Source organism: Neltuma alba, unplaced genomic scaffold, assembly GCF_004799145.2.
Source record: "Neltuma alba isolate B1F8T4 unplaced genomic scaffold, ASM479914v2 tig00012000_pilon, whole genome shotgun sequence".
In the NCBI taxonomy this organism is placed as follows: Eukaryota; Viridiplantae; Streptophyta; class Magnoliopsida; order Fabales; family Fabaceae; genus Neltuma; species Neltuma alba.
In genome coordinates this window covers 30650-46614 of record NW_021636573.1, presented here as the reverse complement: position 1 = coordinate 46614, position 15965 = coordinate 30650, and the positions used below count along the sequence as shown (strand labels likewise).

The 15965-nt window shown below is 32.6% G+C and overlaps 1 protein-coding gene across 1 annotated transcript; it reads right to left on the bottom strand.

Annotated features, from left to right (window-relative positions):
- Positions 1-841: 841 nt before the first annotated feature.
- On the bottom strand, positions 842-1988 carry LOC114720814 (protein SIEVE ELEMENT OCCLUSION B-like). Its single transcript, XM_028906534.1, has 2 exons — positions 1623-1988; positions 842-1495 (listed from the first exon to the last, which is right to left on the bottom strand). Exons 1-2 carry the CDS (start codon positions 1881-1883, stop codon positions 842-844), a joined length of 915 nt encoding a protein of 304 aa, XP_028762367.1. The 5' UTR covers positions 1884-1988.
- Between the last annotated feature and the right edge of the window lie 13977 nt (positions 1989-15965).

The window sequence follows — 15965 nt, the reverse complement described above, 5'->3', positions numbered from 1 at the left end:
ATCATGAGAATTTGGTGCAATTTTCCCTTTCTTATTTGGTTAGACCCATTTTATCAGGTCAGCTCACAGTGCTCTCTCTGATTTCAGAATGAAGAGGAAGGTGTTTTGGAATGTAGATGTGGAGAAATCTGAACGCGGTCTGGGGCTTGGTGGTCTATTGGCAGCCATTACAGGAAAACTGAAGAGGAAGGTGTTTGGGAAGGTTAGGAATGAGCATTGTTAAATATTTTTTTACTCACAAAAAGACCAGAGGTAGGATGAAGTGACAGGTAAGTTTAATATATATAACTTGCTCTTCTTTTAACAATGATTTGGCATTTGATAATATCTTCCCAATTTGAAATTTACCCCCTCTGGTCACTACTGTAATAAGCCTTCCATAATTAATCAATGGTCCCTAATATAAATCACCTAGAGGATTATCAATAACATTTTTCCAATTTTATTTTTATTATAAATTACCAAAACCTGAAAAAACTAGTTAAAATTAGTTACTATTGTTAAATATGTCCATATTTTTAATTATTTTTTACCATTCCATGTGAGGATCTATATACATTATCAGATAGATTCCGAACCTTCGTTATAAGGAAAACAACTTTCCAACCTGCTAAAGTATACAAAAACACCGAATAGTTTCACAACTTGATTATTTATTGAAGTGGACAAAGATTACATGACATCCATATAGAACTAGACAAGTACACATGAGACGTGGTAGTCACAGACACTAAACAGGTACAAACACAAAGGTACATACAGAACTTAAAACACACACAATTTATTCATTATTATATCGTAGACAACAGAAAGGCCAAGCAGCTAGCTCATCGATCCCTGATCATGGAGTCCATTTGGATTTCAAAAGTGGGGTCCCAATCTCGCCATTCAAGTTCTCTGATGCATGGTGAGAATGGATCCCATGGCAACACTTGTAGCTAACTGTTTCAACTTCCATCATCTTCTTCTTACAAGTTGGCTCAGGGCAAGTGACAGTGAAAGGAACTCCTGATCGTATGTTGCTCACTTGGAAGTGGAAACAAGGAGGAGGAACCGTGAGCCTTTTTTCATTGTAATACTTTATAAATGCATTATCAAAACCTTGAAGAACTTGCACATTCACTCTCCATTCATCGAAATCCTCCAGTACGCTCGTTACCAGGGGATCGAACCCTATAACAAGCACGTCGGGGCCTTTGCTGAGGAGAGCCCAAGTTTTCTCGTTTTTGTATGACAGTAAGGTTTCGATATCTTTAAGAACAGTGTCTTGTTGGTGGTTCGGCTTTTGAAGTCGGCTTAGCATCGAGTTGGTGATGTTGACCCAGAAATTGGTTGCAGAGGTTTGATCAAGCTTTGAGAGGTTGAAATGCTCGATTATGGCGTCTGCTTGCTTGATGATGGGGTCCTTCTTAATGGAATCCAACAGCGTACCAATCCTCTGAGTCCCAGCAACGTCAGTCCCTCCATAAATGAAGATGTATGCGTCACTTTGAATCTGCAAACCCAGTGATCCATTAATAATCCAATTCATATAATTCCTTGATTTTTAAGTTGTAATGAGTTAAAGTCTAGGAATTGAATCGATAAATGATTAAGAAAAAGTTTAGGAAGATAGTACTAACCCATCTCCCAATATCTGGAAGAACTTTGTTTGCTTCATTCCAAAACCACTTCCAGTGAAGAGAGAGTCTTTCTTCGTCCTCATGTCGAAATGGGAAGGCTTCAATCTTCCAGACGAAGATCATGTGCATTGCATTATTGTGAACAATATGACCTCTAGGGTTTGTGACAACCACGATAGGCTTTCCCTGGTAGTGCCACTTCTCTTCTAATACCTTCTTGCCTTTAATCACGAATAGGTTCTGTAAGACGTACCATGGCATGTTTGATTTCAGATGCTTGAACTTCTCCTTCTGATCATCTGTTATCTTATGATCATCGGTTTCCTCCACTACAGGAACCCATAGGATTTCATAATTTTGCTTCTCTTTGTCTTTTTTGAATGCGTCATGGATAGACTTCAGAACCCAAATCTCGTCTTCGATGTTGTCCAGACCAGAAATGAACAGCAAAAGATTCTTCGCCCTCAAAACATTGTTGCTTACCTAAAATTTAGCCCACAAAAAAGCACATCTCATTTAGGCCCTTCATATAATTAATTTAATATTGACATTTTAAACTAGTTTTAAAATATTGAGAACTTACCACTTTTTGAGTGGTGTTATCGAAGATTTCAAGCTCAGTAATTTCCTTGGAGGAGATGAGAGCCCTCAAAAGATCGACAATTCCGGAAGGAGACACAAACACTTCCTCTCGCCATTTTCGGTCCAGAAAATCATCTGAAAATTTTAATGAATTAAGCTAGCATTGTTAGCATTGGATATATATACATATATATATTATCTGGAAAACGACAGCTGTAATTAAGTCGGAGAAAATCAATTTAATAAAATTTATGTTTCAACAAAGTTTTTGTTGAAATTAGATATTCAAGTCATATATAAGTCACTCTCTTTGATTTGCAATTAAAACTCTAATATTTGTAATGTCTGATGATTAAGCTTGGCAAAGCTTGAAAGCAAGTTGAAAAAATCCACAAGCAGTTCTTTTCCGTAACCTTCTTCACGTTTAATCACAGCCAACTCATTACTCAATCTCATGCTAACATGATTGAGCTTCCCAACAACTTCGGATTTGATGTTCCAATCCCTACATCAATTTGAAAAACCACATGAGGTTAATTAATGGAACTCCGCAAACACAATGTCTATATTATTTTAAAAAAATTCTAAAAAATTCTAAAAAAGAAAGTAGGTAAAAGCTTTAGATTCCTCCCATCACTAATTGAGGAGATAATATTAATAAGAAGAGAAAGACAAACATAGAAGTGGGACCACCTACTATTAAAATACTTATCATGTAGTGAAGTAATATTTAAGGGAAAACATAATTTATTTGTCACGAGTGGTATCCACATCTTTCTCAGTCTCGGCTTTTTTGCTCCATTTGAAAAAGCTTATGTATAGCTTTGGAACAAGCAAAGCTTATAGTCTCAGGTACACATTCACAAATTCAAAAGCAGATTTGCAATTTAATCCTTTTTTTTTTTGGTTATCAGGCAAAAAAGAAAAAAAGCTTACACCGATCGCAGCTGGTTTCATCTCCTCTATTTATCATCTTACCAGAAGAGATCTATATATGTGTGGACGAAAGAATAAAGATGATGAAAGAAAAGATACTCACAGTTCAGTCATTCGATTAGAACAAGTAAGAAGGGCCAAGATTGCCCAATAAGCATAGAGTTCTCGGGGAGCAGTATACAGAGTTGGGCTAGGAGATTTCTCAGCGATCTTCTTCTCCAATGTTGAAATCCCCTCAATAAGTTTGAATGTAACGTCCACCAACGTGTTAATGAGGTCTAAGTTGTTCTTGCTAGGCTTGGCTTCTTCCCCAAGCCTGAAGATATGGAGTTCAAGAGCCTTTTCCTTGGTACGTTCCATGAGAGAGAGACGCCAAGTTTCACCAAAGTCCAGAGCGAAAGCTGAGAGAGCTATCACTGCCTTTGCGTCCCATGAGTAGCTTTTAAGCTTCTCCAGAATTCCCACTACTGTTTCGTGTGCCGTAGATTTCTCAAAAGGCTTGCATGTCATCTATAACATCAATTTATTAGGATCGAGTCGCTTCCATTCCACATATTTTGTTATGTTTTCGAAAAGAAAGATATGAAAAGTGAAAATAAAGGAAAAGGAAATGAAGAAGAATGACCTGACAAGCAATTTCTTTGAGGGTGCCGAAAGGTGGCATGAAACTGGACTGTGGAACCTTATCTTCCACGAGTTCAACAGCTTTGGGACGCTGTCAGAATAATATACATACAAACACTTACAAACAGATGATAAACAGAAAGTATTCGTAAGAAAAATGGGGTTTAAATGAAGAAATTGAGAACCTTGAGATCGAGGGAGGTGCCGATGTGAGTGGAGCTCTTGACAATGTTGGAGACAACATTGTAAAGAGAACCGACATCGTACTTGGGGGCCTGCGAGTCATGGATTCCGATGATGTGGTTGGAGATGACTTCATCAGTTGCAGTGAAAGGGTTGATCTGTTCCAACGACGAAGATGAAGAATTGAGGGCGACCATCACTGGTGAATCTAACATCTTAACCGACGACATGTCTGCAAGTGTCGGATGATATGATATAAGAAGAAGAGAATATAATAAGAAGACGATTACTTGCTGTGCTCTGCTTGCTGCTTCTCATGGCGTATTTATAGGCCATAAATCGCATGCGGTATAATTATAAATAATAATAAATTAATGAATATATAATAATAATAGGATGTGAACGATTGAAACTACTGTGTCATCCAGACCCTTCTGATTGAAATCTGGATATGGTTTTCATTATCTTATTATCTAAGAAGGATGATATGAATCCAGTGAAGACAAAACCTTAGATGTAGATAATAAAGTGTACATGAAGACATAGTGATCCTAAGCGATGTGAAAAAAATTCTCATAAGCAATTAGAAAAAAATTACTCTTATGCAAACCGAGAAGTCTCTCCTGATAAACACTTTTAAACAACTAACCCAATCTAATCAAAACTCAAGATGACGGGACTGTCTGATTGAAGATAGAAGATTAAAAATACTACCTCCAATCCTTAATATTAAAACTAGTTAACTAATTTGAGTAGATTAAATAAACTAGTTAAATTAGTTATTTGTAATAAATAAGTGTTGTTTTTCCTAAAATATCCTTAACAATCAAGTGTATTGGCTTAAATTATCATGATTACAAAGACTACTTTGAAGAAAAAAAAAAGGATAAATATGAGAGACAAAATAAATTGGAGTCTTATACTTAAAACCAAAATAAAAGTCAAATAAACTCTTATATTAAGAACCGAAAGTAGTATAAGTTAGCAATATTTTAATAATCACGTGACAAAGCGTAATGGGTAAAATTTTATTTCGGTGCAGTTATAAGTTGACACGTAGGCACGGAGCATACCATGAGAATCACTATTCACCTTCTTCTTTATCAGTAAATAATTATTTATGCTTTTGGCACCTTCTACGCATCCCATTATTGCGAATTCGATTCTAACAGTGCTAGTAATGAAAATATTCATGTGCCTATCAATAAAATTAAAATGCTAAAGGGGAAAATGACACTTTGAAACATATACTTTAGTCTCAGTCTGGCATAGAAGTTTAAATTTCAGCTTGGTAAAATACATAATTTTTTTAAATATTAATGTCTAGTTTTAGAAGATTAGTTACGATCAATTATATGGTCAGTAATAAATAGAAGAAAATAAGTGTCAAATTTTTAATAACAAATCTTTTTAAGCTATAATTTTTTTATATCATCATTCTTTATTTTTGAAAATTCCATGTAAAATTTATGTGCCCATATGTAACAGCTAAACATTTTTTAAAGTTGTCATGTTAAAATTTGAAACTTTATTATAAGCTTTTCACAAATTAATCTCAACTTTCATAAAGTTAGTGTGAAAGTTTGACGTATCTTGCGATCTAAAAATTCATCAAATTTAGATTTAAATTTTTATACCAACTTCTAGACACATAGGCGTGTCATTAAATTAAACTCTTGTCATAAAGAGGATCCATAAACTATAATTAAATAAGTAATAATATCCTCAGCTCATAAAAATATTATTATGAGAGAGAACTCTTCTTTTCCATTGTAAGAAAGCACGTGTCATGATGCTTTGGAAAAATATTTTGTTATAGTGGGATATTACCACGTGGTATTCACTGTTCACACAATAAAAATAGAATGGGGACCCGAGATGAGGGACACCTATTCAAGCCAAGGTTTGATTATATGCAGGTGCAAACTGACAAAATTGAATTGATCTGCCAACAATGACTGATAACGACTGACAATAATCTTGTTGGTAGACAATCAATAACTATCTCCACTAAATGGTAAGAAAATCTCTGTCGTGAAAAATTTCATAACCATTCCATTATTAATCTATCATAAAAAATTTCGTATGGACCAAAAATTTCCTCGTCAAATTTTAGGATACCTTTTTCCAATTTTGTAATAAAATTTGCCACAGAAGTAATGTTCATTACAAACCTTTTCATCATTACTCTAGTTAGCACTAATTTCGTTGCTAGCGATGCCTAAAAAATTTGGGGTGATTCTTGAAAATGTTCATGAAAATGACAGTTAAGGAGGGTCGAGATCTTTTAGTAATTATATGTTTGTACATGTGGTGTAGTGATTTTCCCATAACTATAAACATATATAACGAGAAAGCGTGCCTCTTATACTTTGATGTATTTGCACTATTATATATTATGCGTAATTTTGTGAACTGGAAAAGATACTTCGTTTTCTTGTATCGTTCTTATTTTTCTCTCGAGGGAACACTCATAGGAATATGTTATGAATTTGTTTTAAAAGTTTTCACTTAGGAGCACCGGGCATCAGAATTTGTTTTTTATGCAAATTTGTCCAAAAAATTTAAAATTATAGTAATATTACCTCCTATCATTAAAAAAAAAACTATTTACCATTAAAATAGTAACTTTGGCTATTGACATTTTTAATGATAGAAACAATATGATTTCAAATTTTGGGGGTAAATTTGCATCCAAAACAACTTCCAGCCAGGTGTCGAGCACTGGTAACAAGTATAAATGATTAAGAGGTTATATTTACACATAAACCCAATGCTCATACCTCACACTTACTTCCCAATGCATTTGGAAAAAGGTCTTACATGAAAAACTCTCAAGAATAAATCAGTACAATGAATCTCCAAGCACTTGGAGATTAAACAAGCTAATGTTGGCTCAAGAATGATGATTTTCGTTTTCAACAAGTTGGAAGAGGTTAACGATCACATTTCAGCTCATTCAAGTTATTCTTCTTAATTACGTAAGCTAGTCATTTTATTAATGTTGCGGAATTTTTGTCAAAATTGACACATTAAAAATTGAAGTGTGAAAAATAGAAAAGAGTAGTTCATTTATGCTTAAAAATAAAAATTAACGAGTTAATTTTCACAGCAACGTACGGGACAAGTTTCTGGATGAGAACAGGCTCACGTTAAAAATTAAAGGAAAAATCAGTGTGGAGTCCCAAGTAAGCAAAATTATTACCCAAAAGTCCAACAAAATAATCGCACATCTACAGTAATTTTCTCAGGGATGAAAATTGATGCTTTAAAATCCGTGCAAAGTGGATAAAGGCCTCAAAATCGAAATCAAAATTACAGCTGAAATGAATAATAAATAATTACATTTTACAAATAAGATAATTTAGATTTTATTTTTGCCAACATAATTTAGATTTCCATGTAGTTATTTTAATATGATTATATTTCAGAATTAAACAAATCCTAGATGTAACAAACAAATCGATAAATATTTAAAATCAGCTATGATCTTGTAAAACAAAATATTTTGATAGGGTGAATATTACCACATCTATTCCTTAACATAAAAGTTAGCTAGTTGACTAATTTTAATAAATTAAAAAAATAATTAAATTAGTTATTTATAATAAATATGTATTTTTTTCTTAAAATATCCTTATCATTTATGTGTATTAGCTAGAACTACCATTTGATGAAGCACTTAACATATGGTCATATACAATTATCATAAGGACTAACTTGAAAAAAATAAATAAATATGAAATATAAAATAGATCAGAGTCTTATATTTAGAACTAAATTAAAAATTAAATTAATTCTTATATTAAATATTGGAGATAATAATTAGTATATAATCAGCTTGGGAAGGACACGTATTCATCTCCACTGATTATCCCCATGCTTTAATTTTGACCCTGGCTCCTCAATCATGCGCATAGTGTCAAACAAGCTTAGATTCTTTGATTGATTTATTAATTAATTATTATTTTTTTTTAACTCTTCAACGTTTTTCTCGTGGTGAGAGTGAGAGGGGTCATGAGTAAATAGGGACGTGGACGGAGTAGCTGATACAGGGAAAGTAACCAATAATTAATGAGAATAAAAATGTGAAAAATATTGAAAATTTGATATTAGATCTCTTATAAATAGGAACACACTATGCCTAAACAAATTCTGTTACAAAAGTTATTACCCAAACATATATGAAATTTATTTAAAAACCCAAGTGCAATTCATTCTTTTTATTTTTTGGTTACGTGTAACCTATCTTTAATTAACAAAAAAAGAGTCAAGAACCTAGATCTTTAGGTATCTTTGAGTAATAAATTTTGTAATGAGAGATTTAAGTAATTTTTTTCCTAAATTCTTTGATTGACTGATTAATTAATTGATCATTACTCGTCAAAGTTTTTCCTGTGGGTAATTGGAAAAAAAAAAATCTCCCTCCATTCCTTTTTATAATAAGATCTTAATAACCAGATTGTGTAGTTTAAGAAATCTGCCAATATTTAAAAATAATAAATATGTAAGAAATCTGCTTTTCCTTCAAATATTTCTTTTTTTCATGAGAAGGTAAGTAAGAAAGAAATAATAAAAAAATGGCAAAAAAAAAAGATAATGAAAGAGAATAGAATAATTAGGAATAAAATTGATAAAAATGCATATAATGTTTAAATAACACTAAACTAAATTTTATAAAAAAGACTAGACCAATTTAAAAATTTATAAAAAGGATAAGATGGAATACCTTGCTTTGGAAGATACAATAAGGAGTGTGAAAATAGAGAAGGAGTATCCTTTCATCGGATAAGATAAATAAAAACACTTAACCAACTCGCTTTTACATGAATGATAATGATAATGTACGAGCCAAGTCGCCCATAGGAAATTAAAGAAGTACCAAAAAAAAGAGAGTTAATTTTAAATAGCCCCACAAATACTTCCTTCACTTTGCGATGAGTCTTCTATCCCTAGAAGTTAGAAGCATAGAAATATCCAATAAAAATTTGTCCAATTGATAAAGAGTAACTTATGAAACTGTGAGTTTGAATCTCATTACCTGTGTGACTTATAAACTAATTATTAGCTCATCGAATATTCTGAAGTGTTTTCTTGATAGCTCTAAGTATTCTAAAATAATTTTATAATGTACCAAACATCTAAAATATTTTTTAACAGCACTTAACATTCTAATTTTAAGATTCTCATTACTGCGGCGTGAGAAACTACTTTAAGAATAAAATTGTATGAAAAAAAAATACTTTAAGAGTAAATTGTATGAAAAAATACTTTAAAATATTGTATAACTGCTACTAAAAGTATATTTTAAAATGTTGAATGTATGCCCTAAAAATTACTTTAAAATATTTGAATATTACTAAAATTATGAACCGCATTCCCAAATGTACCCAACAACTCAATTTTTAGACTCTACAAAATTCTAAGCCTTTTTGTCAGTGTGCCCACATAATCAAGCCAAGGGTTTAATACTTGTCCCTAAAATCTTGGGCCCTTATCCTCTTTTTATTGTGTGAATACTACGTGGTAATATCCCACTGTAACAAAACATTTTTAAAACACTACGATTATCATCGCGTGCTTTCTTATAATGAAAAAAAAATTAAAAAAAGGTTTTTGTCTCTTATTCTTTTAAATTTTTTAAGAATATCTCAACACCATTTCAATGAGCACGTGATATTATTACTTATTAAATTATAGTTTATGGATACTCTTTAGGCCAATAGTTTAAACAGACGCCAAGCTTGAAGTAGGTATGTGTAAAACTTTTAAATCTAAATTTGATAAATTATAAATTGGAAAAATAGCAAATAAAGACCTTAATATGTGAAATTACAATTTGAGACCCTCAATTTAGAAAATAGCATATAAGGACCCAGTTTTATATTACAAATATGAAATCTTGATGAAATGTCTGAAATGCCCCTTAGCTAAATGACAAGTTGACTATAAAAAATGATAAGTTCACTTTAACAAATGACAATTTCAGTAGACTAAATTACAATTTGGCTGAGAGTATGCCAAATGACAAGTTGACTATGGGAAATAACAAGTTTGCTTTAGCGAATGACAATTTCAGTAGACCAAATCACAATTTGGCTGAAGGGTATTTCAAACATTTCACCAAGATTTCATATTTGCAATATGAGATCGGGTCTTTATTTGTTATTTTTCAAACTGAGGGTCCCAAATCATAATTTCACATATTAAGGGGTCTTTATTTGTAATTTTCCTTATAAATTTGAAGTAACTTCAAAATTTTATACTAATTTACGAAATTTGACATAGATTTGACACTTATTTTTATCAATTTATTATTGAAGAATGAACTGTTAGTCGCTTTAGGTCTACTTCAAAAATTAACCGAATTAATGCAGTACAATGCGAAATCCGAGTTGTATTCACTTTAGGGAGTCTCTGAAAAGATCATAAGTAACTAAGTATGCAAAAGAGAGAAAATTGACTTGGAAAGGGATTGATTTCCCTTTTTAACTAACTAAATGACAAAATTTAAAAGGATGGAAAAAGAGTAAATAATTTTTTTGGATTTTTAGTTTATAAAATGGATATGAATGGAATAAACAAAGAGAATTAACAAGTGATAGCAAATAGAAAGACAATCCTCTAGCACAATAATTTAGGCTCTCATTACTTCAATTAATTTGGAAGTTAGCTAAATTCAAAAAACTCTGAGGGCTACCCCTTAGACTTGGTTTAATTAGAATAATCAATACCAAGCCACCTTGCATATTAATTACTCGCAATTAAACTATTTTAGCACAATTAGCCAAAGAAAATCAAAGAAAAGCAATTAACATTTTTAGTCCATGAAGTTGAACTGCTCTTAATTGTCGCTTTGGGGTTACTCCAAAAATTAACCGAATTAATGCAATATAGTGCACAACTCGGGTCGTTTCACTTTGAGGAGCCGAAAACAAAATTAAACCCTAGTAAATAAATGCAAATAACCTAAACTATGAAAATGATTTTGATTTTGAGGGATTGCTAATTAAATGCCTTGAATTAAACTGAAATTAAAATATATTTTTTTGGTTATTTTTATATAAAAGTGATTAAAATGAATGGAGATTAAAGAAATGAAAATGAGACACACAAATAACACTGATAAAAATCAATCCTCCAATTCAACAACGCAAGCAATCATCACTCTAAAAGATGTGGGGGTTAAAAACAATGAATTAAGAATTATAATTAAGCTTTTGATCCAACAACCGAGCCACCTCGAGTTGCCACAAAATATTTTCCTAAAATCCCAACTTACTAACTGCAACCAGAATAGTAAAATGGGATTAAGGATGCTAAAAACCAATGCTTAATTAGAACTCTTAAATCCAAAGATAACAGAATTAAAGCTAGCAAGAGACTATATGATCCAAAATTCTAAGCCACCTTAGAAAATCACAATATATTAATTCCAAAATCAATACAAATGTCATAACCACAACATTATAATTGAAATCAAAACTATAAACAGCCCAATGTCAAATACTAAGCAATAATTCAGTCACAATAATCTCCAAATATAATCAGATTAAGCAATACAAGATTTTCTAATAATCAGAATAACTATCCTAAGACCTAGGAATTGTTAAACAATTATTAGACAGGAAATTAAAGTAACTAAACTCCCCTTTGATGATCCAAGCTCCTGCCATTATTGTTGAATTAGAGAATTGTGAAGCTAGTCACGGTTTGCCATCAAAATTGCTGTAGTCAATGTTCTGTTGTGAGCTTCCATGGAAGAGAAAAAGGAGACGGAATAGTGGTCCTCACGGGTGCTGTGCGCCGGCAAGGAGAAGACGGTGTATATGGATTGGGTTGATAGGAGAGGAGATGGATGATTTCGAGTTGATGGAGGTGAAGAAATGGAGTCGGACGAATGGGATTGAAGAACACGCCGTCAACACCTCCGGTCCTCACTCTCTCACTCCTCCTGTCGCTCTACGCTGCCACCAGCAAGAAGATGACGATGATGATGTTGGTGAACGGAGAGAATGTCGGATTGTGCCGTCTCCTCTGTTTCTCCAGCCGCCCTGCTCGTTCGGTTTTGTGTGCCTCCCCTGTTTTTCTCCAGCCGCGCCTCCGCTCGCGCCTCTCTCCTTCCTCGTTCCGCTTTTCGTGAAGAAGAAGATTCAATTATTAGATATTAGGTTGGGGGGCAAAACGTTGCGTTTTGCTCCCCTTTTTATTATTATATTTTTTTAATTTATTTTTCTTTTATTTTTCTATCTTTTTTTTTCATTTTTATTTTTAAATCTTCTAAAAACCTGTAAACAAAATTCAAAAATAAGGTAGCATTAATTGTCCTTAAAAATCAATTAATCATAATTAAATCAAAACATGACAATTTTGCCCCTATAAAATAATAATTCAAAATAAAACAAAATAAATCAATTAAGGCAAAAAGGGACCAATTAAGCTGACAAAACTCGTATAAAAGATACCAAAATATATCAAAATAATTGAGTTTGTCAGTCCAATAATCAAGCCACCTTAAATTATCACTGAATATTCACAATAATTTCAAAACATAGTCTAACCAAGTATAATGTAAAGAAATTAAAGTTAATCACAGCATAATATCAAATGCTAATAAAAGATTCCAACAACTACAATTAATCTCAATACAAATATAAATCATCACAGCACATTCAAACATCACAAAATTCATTCTAGGACCTAGAAATCACAATTACAATGAAAGAAATAAAGATTGGAAGAGCTGAAACTCTCCTTTGAAGCTCTAAGTTCAAGCCATAACCATTGCTCTAGAGAATTGGAATGATTTAGCTGCTCCTAACCATCACAACAGCTCCACCAAAATTCCAATTCGGTTTAGCCATGAAGAACAATGAAGATGGAATCTGGAGGCGTGATTTCACCGTGGAAGCTCAATGTTTTCTGGTCTCTGGTTCTGTCATGCCATCACTGATCTCTTCTTTTTCTCTGTCGTGGCTGATCTGTCTCTGCCACCAGGAAGAAGTCGTGGAGAAGAAAGAAGAAGAGATGCTGTCGATGGAAGATGAAGACTCAGAAGAAAGGAACTGTGATCATCGTGAAGCTCTAGTCCTTCGTTCTCTCTTCCTCACCGCTGGTCCTGACAAGCTCAATTATTTTTATATATTTTGATATCTTTTATACGGGTTTTGTCAACTTAATTAGTTCTTTTGGTCTTAATTGGTTGTTAATTGATTTAATATGTTTTATTTTGAATTATCATTTTAAAAGGACAAAATTGTCATATTTTGATTTAATTGTGACTAATTGATTTTTGAGGACAATTAATGTTACTTTATCCTGGAATTTTGTTTGCAGGTTTTTGAAAGATTTAAAAATAAAAATAAAAAAGAAGAAAAAATATAATAAAAATAAATTAAAGAAAAAAAATATAATAATAACAAGCGTTTTGCCCCCATCCCTAATTCACAAAGTCATCATCATCTTCGCGAAGACAGGGAGCTGGCGGCAAAAAGAAAAAAGAAGAAGGAAGGAGCAGAGTACGCGAGAGAAAGGCGAGGGAGCTGAGTGAGGTCCAGAGCTCGACGGCAACACTCATCATCTTCTTCTTTTCCTCCGTCTAGAATCAACACTGAGCAGCAAACCAGAGGGTGGCCAGTGAGCAGAACAGAGTGACAGAACCAGAGGAGACCAGCGACGGCAATCATCTCCCCAACTCCTATTTCTTCACTTTGAATCATCATCTTTCATATCCACCAAAATCCACCATCACGTATCCTTCCTCCATTTCCTTCAATATCATCCACTGTTCCATCACCTCTTCCATGGCAGACTGTAACAGAGTATTGATCACAGCGTTCTTGATGGTAAACCGTGGCTAAAGCTTAATAATTCTCTAATTCAACAATAATGGCAGGAGTTCGGATCATCAAAAGGGAGTTTAGTTATTTTAATTTCCTGTCTAATAATTGTTTAACAATTCCTGTGTCTTAGGATAGTTATTTTGATTATTAGAAAATTTTTATTGTTTAATCTTATTATATTTGGAAATTATTGTGACTGGATTATTCTTTAGCATTTGATATTGGGCTGTTTATAGCTTTAATTTCAATTATAATATTGTGGTTATAATATTCGTATTGATTTTGGAGTTAATATATTATGATTTTCTAAGGTAACATGGAATCTTGGATCATATTGTCTCTTGCTAGTATTAATTCTGCTGTTTTGGATTTATGGGGTGTTTGGATACCCCAAAAAGTGCTTATCAGAAGAACTTTTCTGCAAATCGAGATAAACTCCTCCACATATTTACCTCATAGACTGTAAAATCACTTCTGAAACCATAATTTGGTTTCCATCCAAACACCCCCTAAACATTGGTTTTAGCATCCTTAATCCCGTTTTATTATTCTGGTTGCAGTTAGTAAATTGGGATTTTAGGAAAATATTTTGTGGCAATTCGAGGTGGCTCGGTTGTTGGATTAAAAGCTTAATTATAATTCTAAATTCATTGTTTTAACTCCCGTATCTTTTGGAATGAGAATTGCCTGCGTTGTTGAATTAGAGGATTGATTATTATCATTGTTATTTGTGTGTTTCATTTTCATTTCTTTAATCTTCATTCATTTTAATCATTTTTATATAAAAAAATAAAAAAAAAGTATTTTAATTTCAATTTAATTCATGACATTTAGTTAGCAATTATCAAATCAAAAATTCTTTTTTTACAGTTTAGGTTACTTGCATTAATTTACTAGGATTTAATTTTATTTTCGACTCTTCAAAATGAATATAACCCGGATTGTGTAATATATTACATTAATTCGGTTAATTTTTAGAGTAACCCCAAAACTACAAATTAAGGGTATTAACTTCAGGTCCTCTCTTGTGTTTTTCTGCCTCCTGTCAAGCTCTTCTGCGCCGTCGCAGGTCCCTCTGCTCGCTGTGTCTCTCTTGTGCAGTCACTCTGCTTTTTTCCTGAATGCTGAAGATGATGATAATTGATTTAGGGATGGGAGCAAAACATTGCGTTTTGCTCCCCTTTTTATTATTATTTTTCTTTTTTTTCTTTATTTTTATTTTTAAATCTTCCAAACACCTGCAATCAAAATTTAAGAATAAGGTAGGATTAATTATCCTTAAAAATCAATCAATCACACTTATGACAAATTTACCCCTATTATGTACTAATTCAAGTTAAAGCACTCTAATATAAATTATACTCAAATAATGCAATTAAGGATCAATAATAATGATAAAAACTCACTAGAAAGATATAAAAATACATGTAAAACATAGGTTTGTCAATTATTGATTATATAATCGTTTAGTTAACCGATCTTCCAAAACTACTTTAGAAAAAATCATGTAATTTTATATGATGATTAGTAAGCTGAAATTTAATATTTTTTTAACTCAAACTGAGATTAAATTTAAGTATTTATTTCCAATAGTTTCTAACTTATTCTTAATCTTCTCTTACTATATATAGAGACACACACAGAGTTTGGTCTAAACCTCAAAACATCGTTTAGTTAACTCATCCTTCCCACATGATAAAATAATACAAACCGTGTCCAGATTTCAATCAGAGGGATCTGTATGACACAATAGTTTCAATTGTTCACGTTCTGTTATTGTTGTTGTTGTTTATAATTCTTCCACATGCCATTTACGGCCTATAAATACGCCATGAGAAGCAGCAAGCAGAGGCAACCACAGAGCACAACAATTAGTCCTCTTCTTATATTTTTCTTCTTCTTCTGTCAGATCATACGACGCTTGTAGACATGTCGACCAAGAATAAGATGCTCTTCGTTCCATCAGCTTCATCTTTGTTGGAACAGATCAACCCTATCTCCGCAACTGATGAAGCCATCTCCAACCACATCATCGGAATCCATGACTTGCAGGCCCCCAAGTACGATGTCGGTTCTCTTTACAATGTTGTCTCCAACATTATCAAGAGCTCCACTCACATCGGCACCTACCTCGATCTCAAGGTTCTTAATTAATTACTTCATTTAAACCCCATTT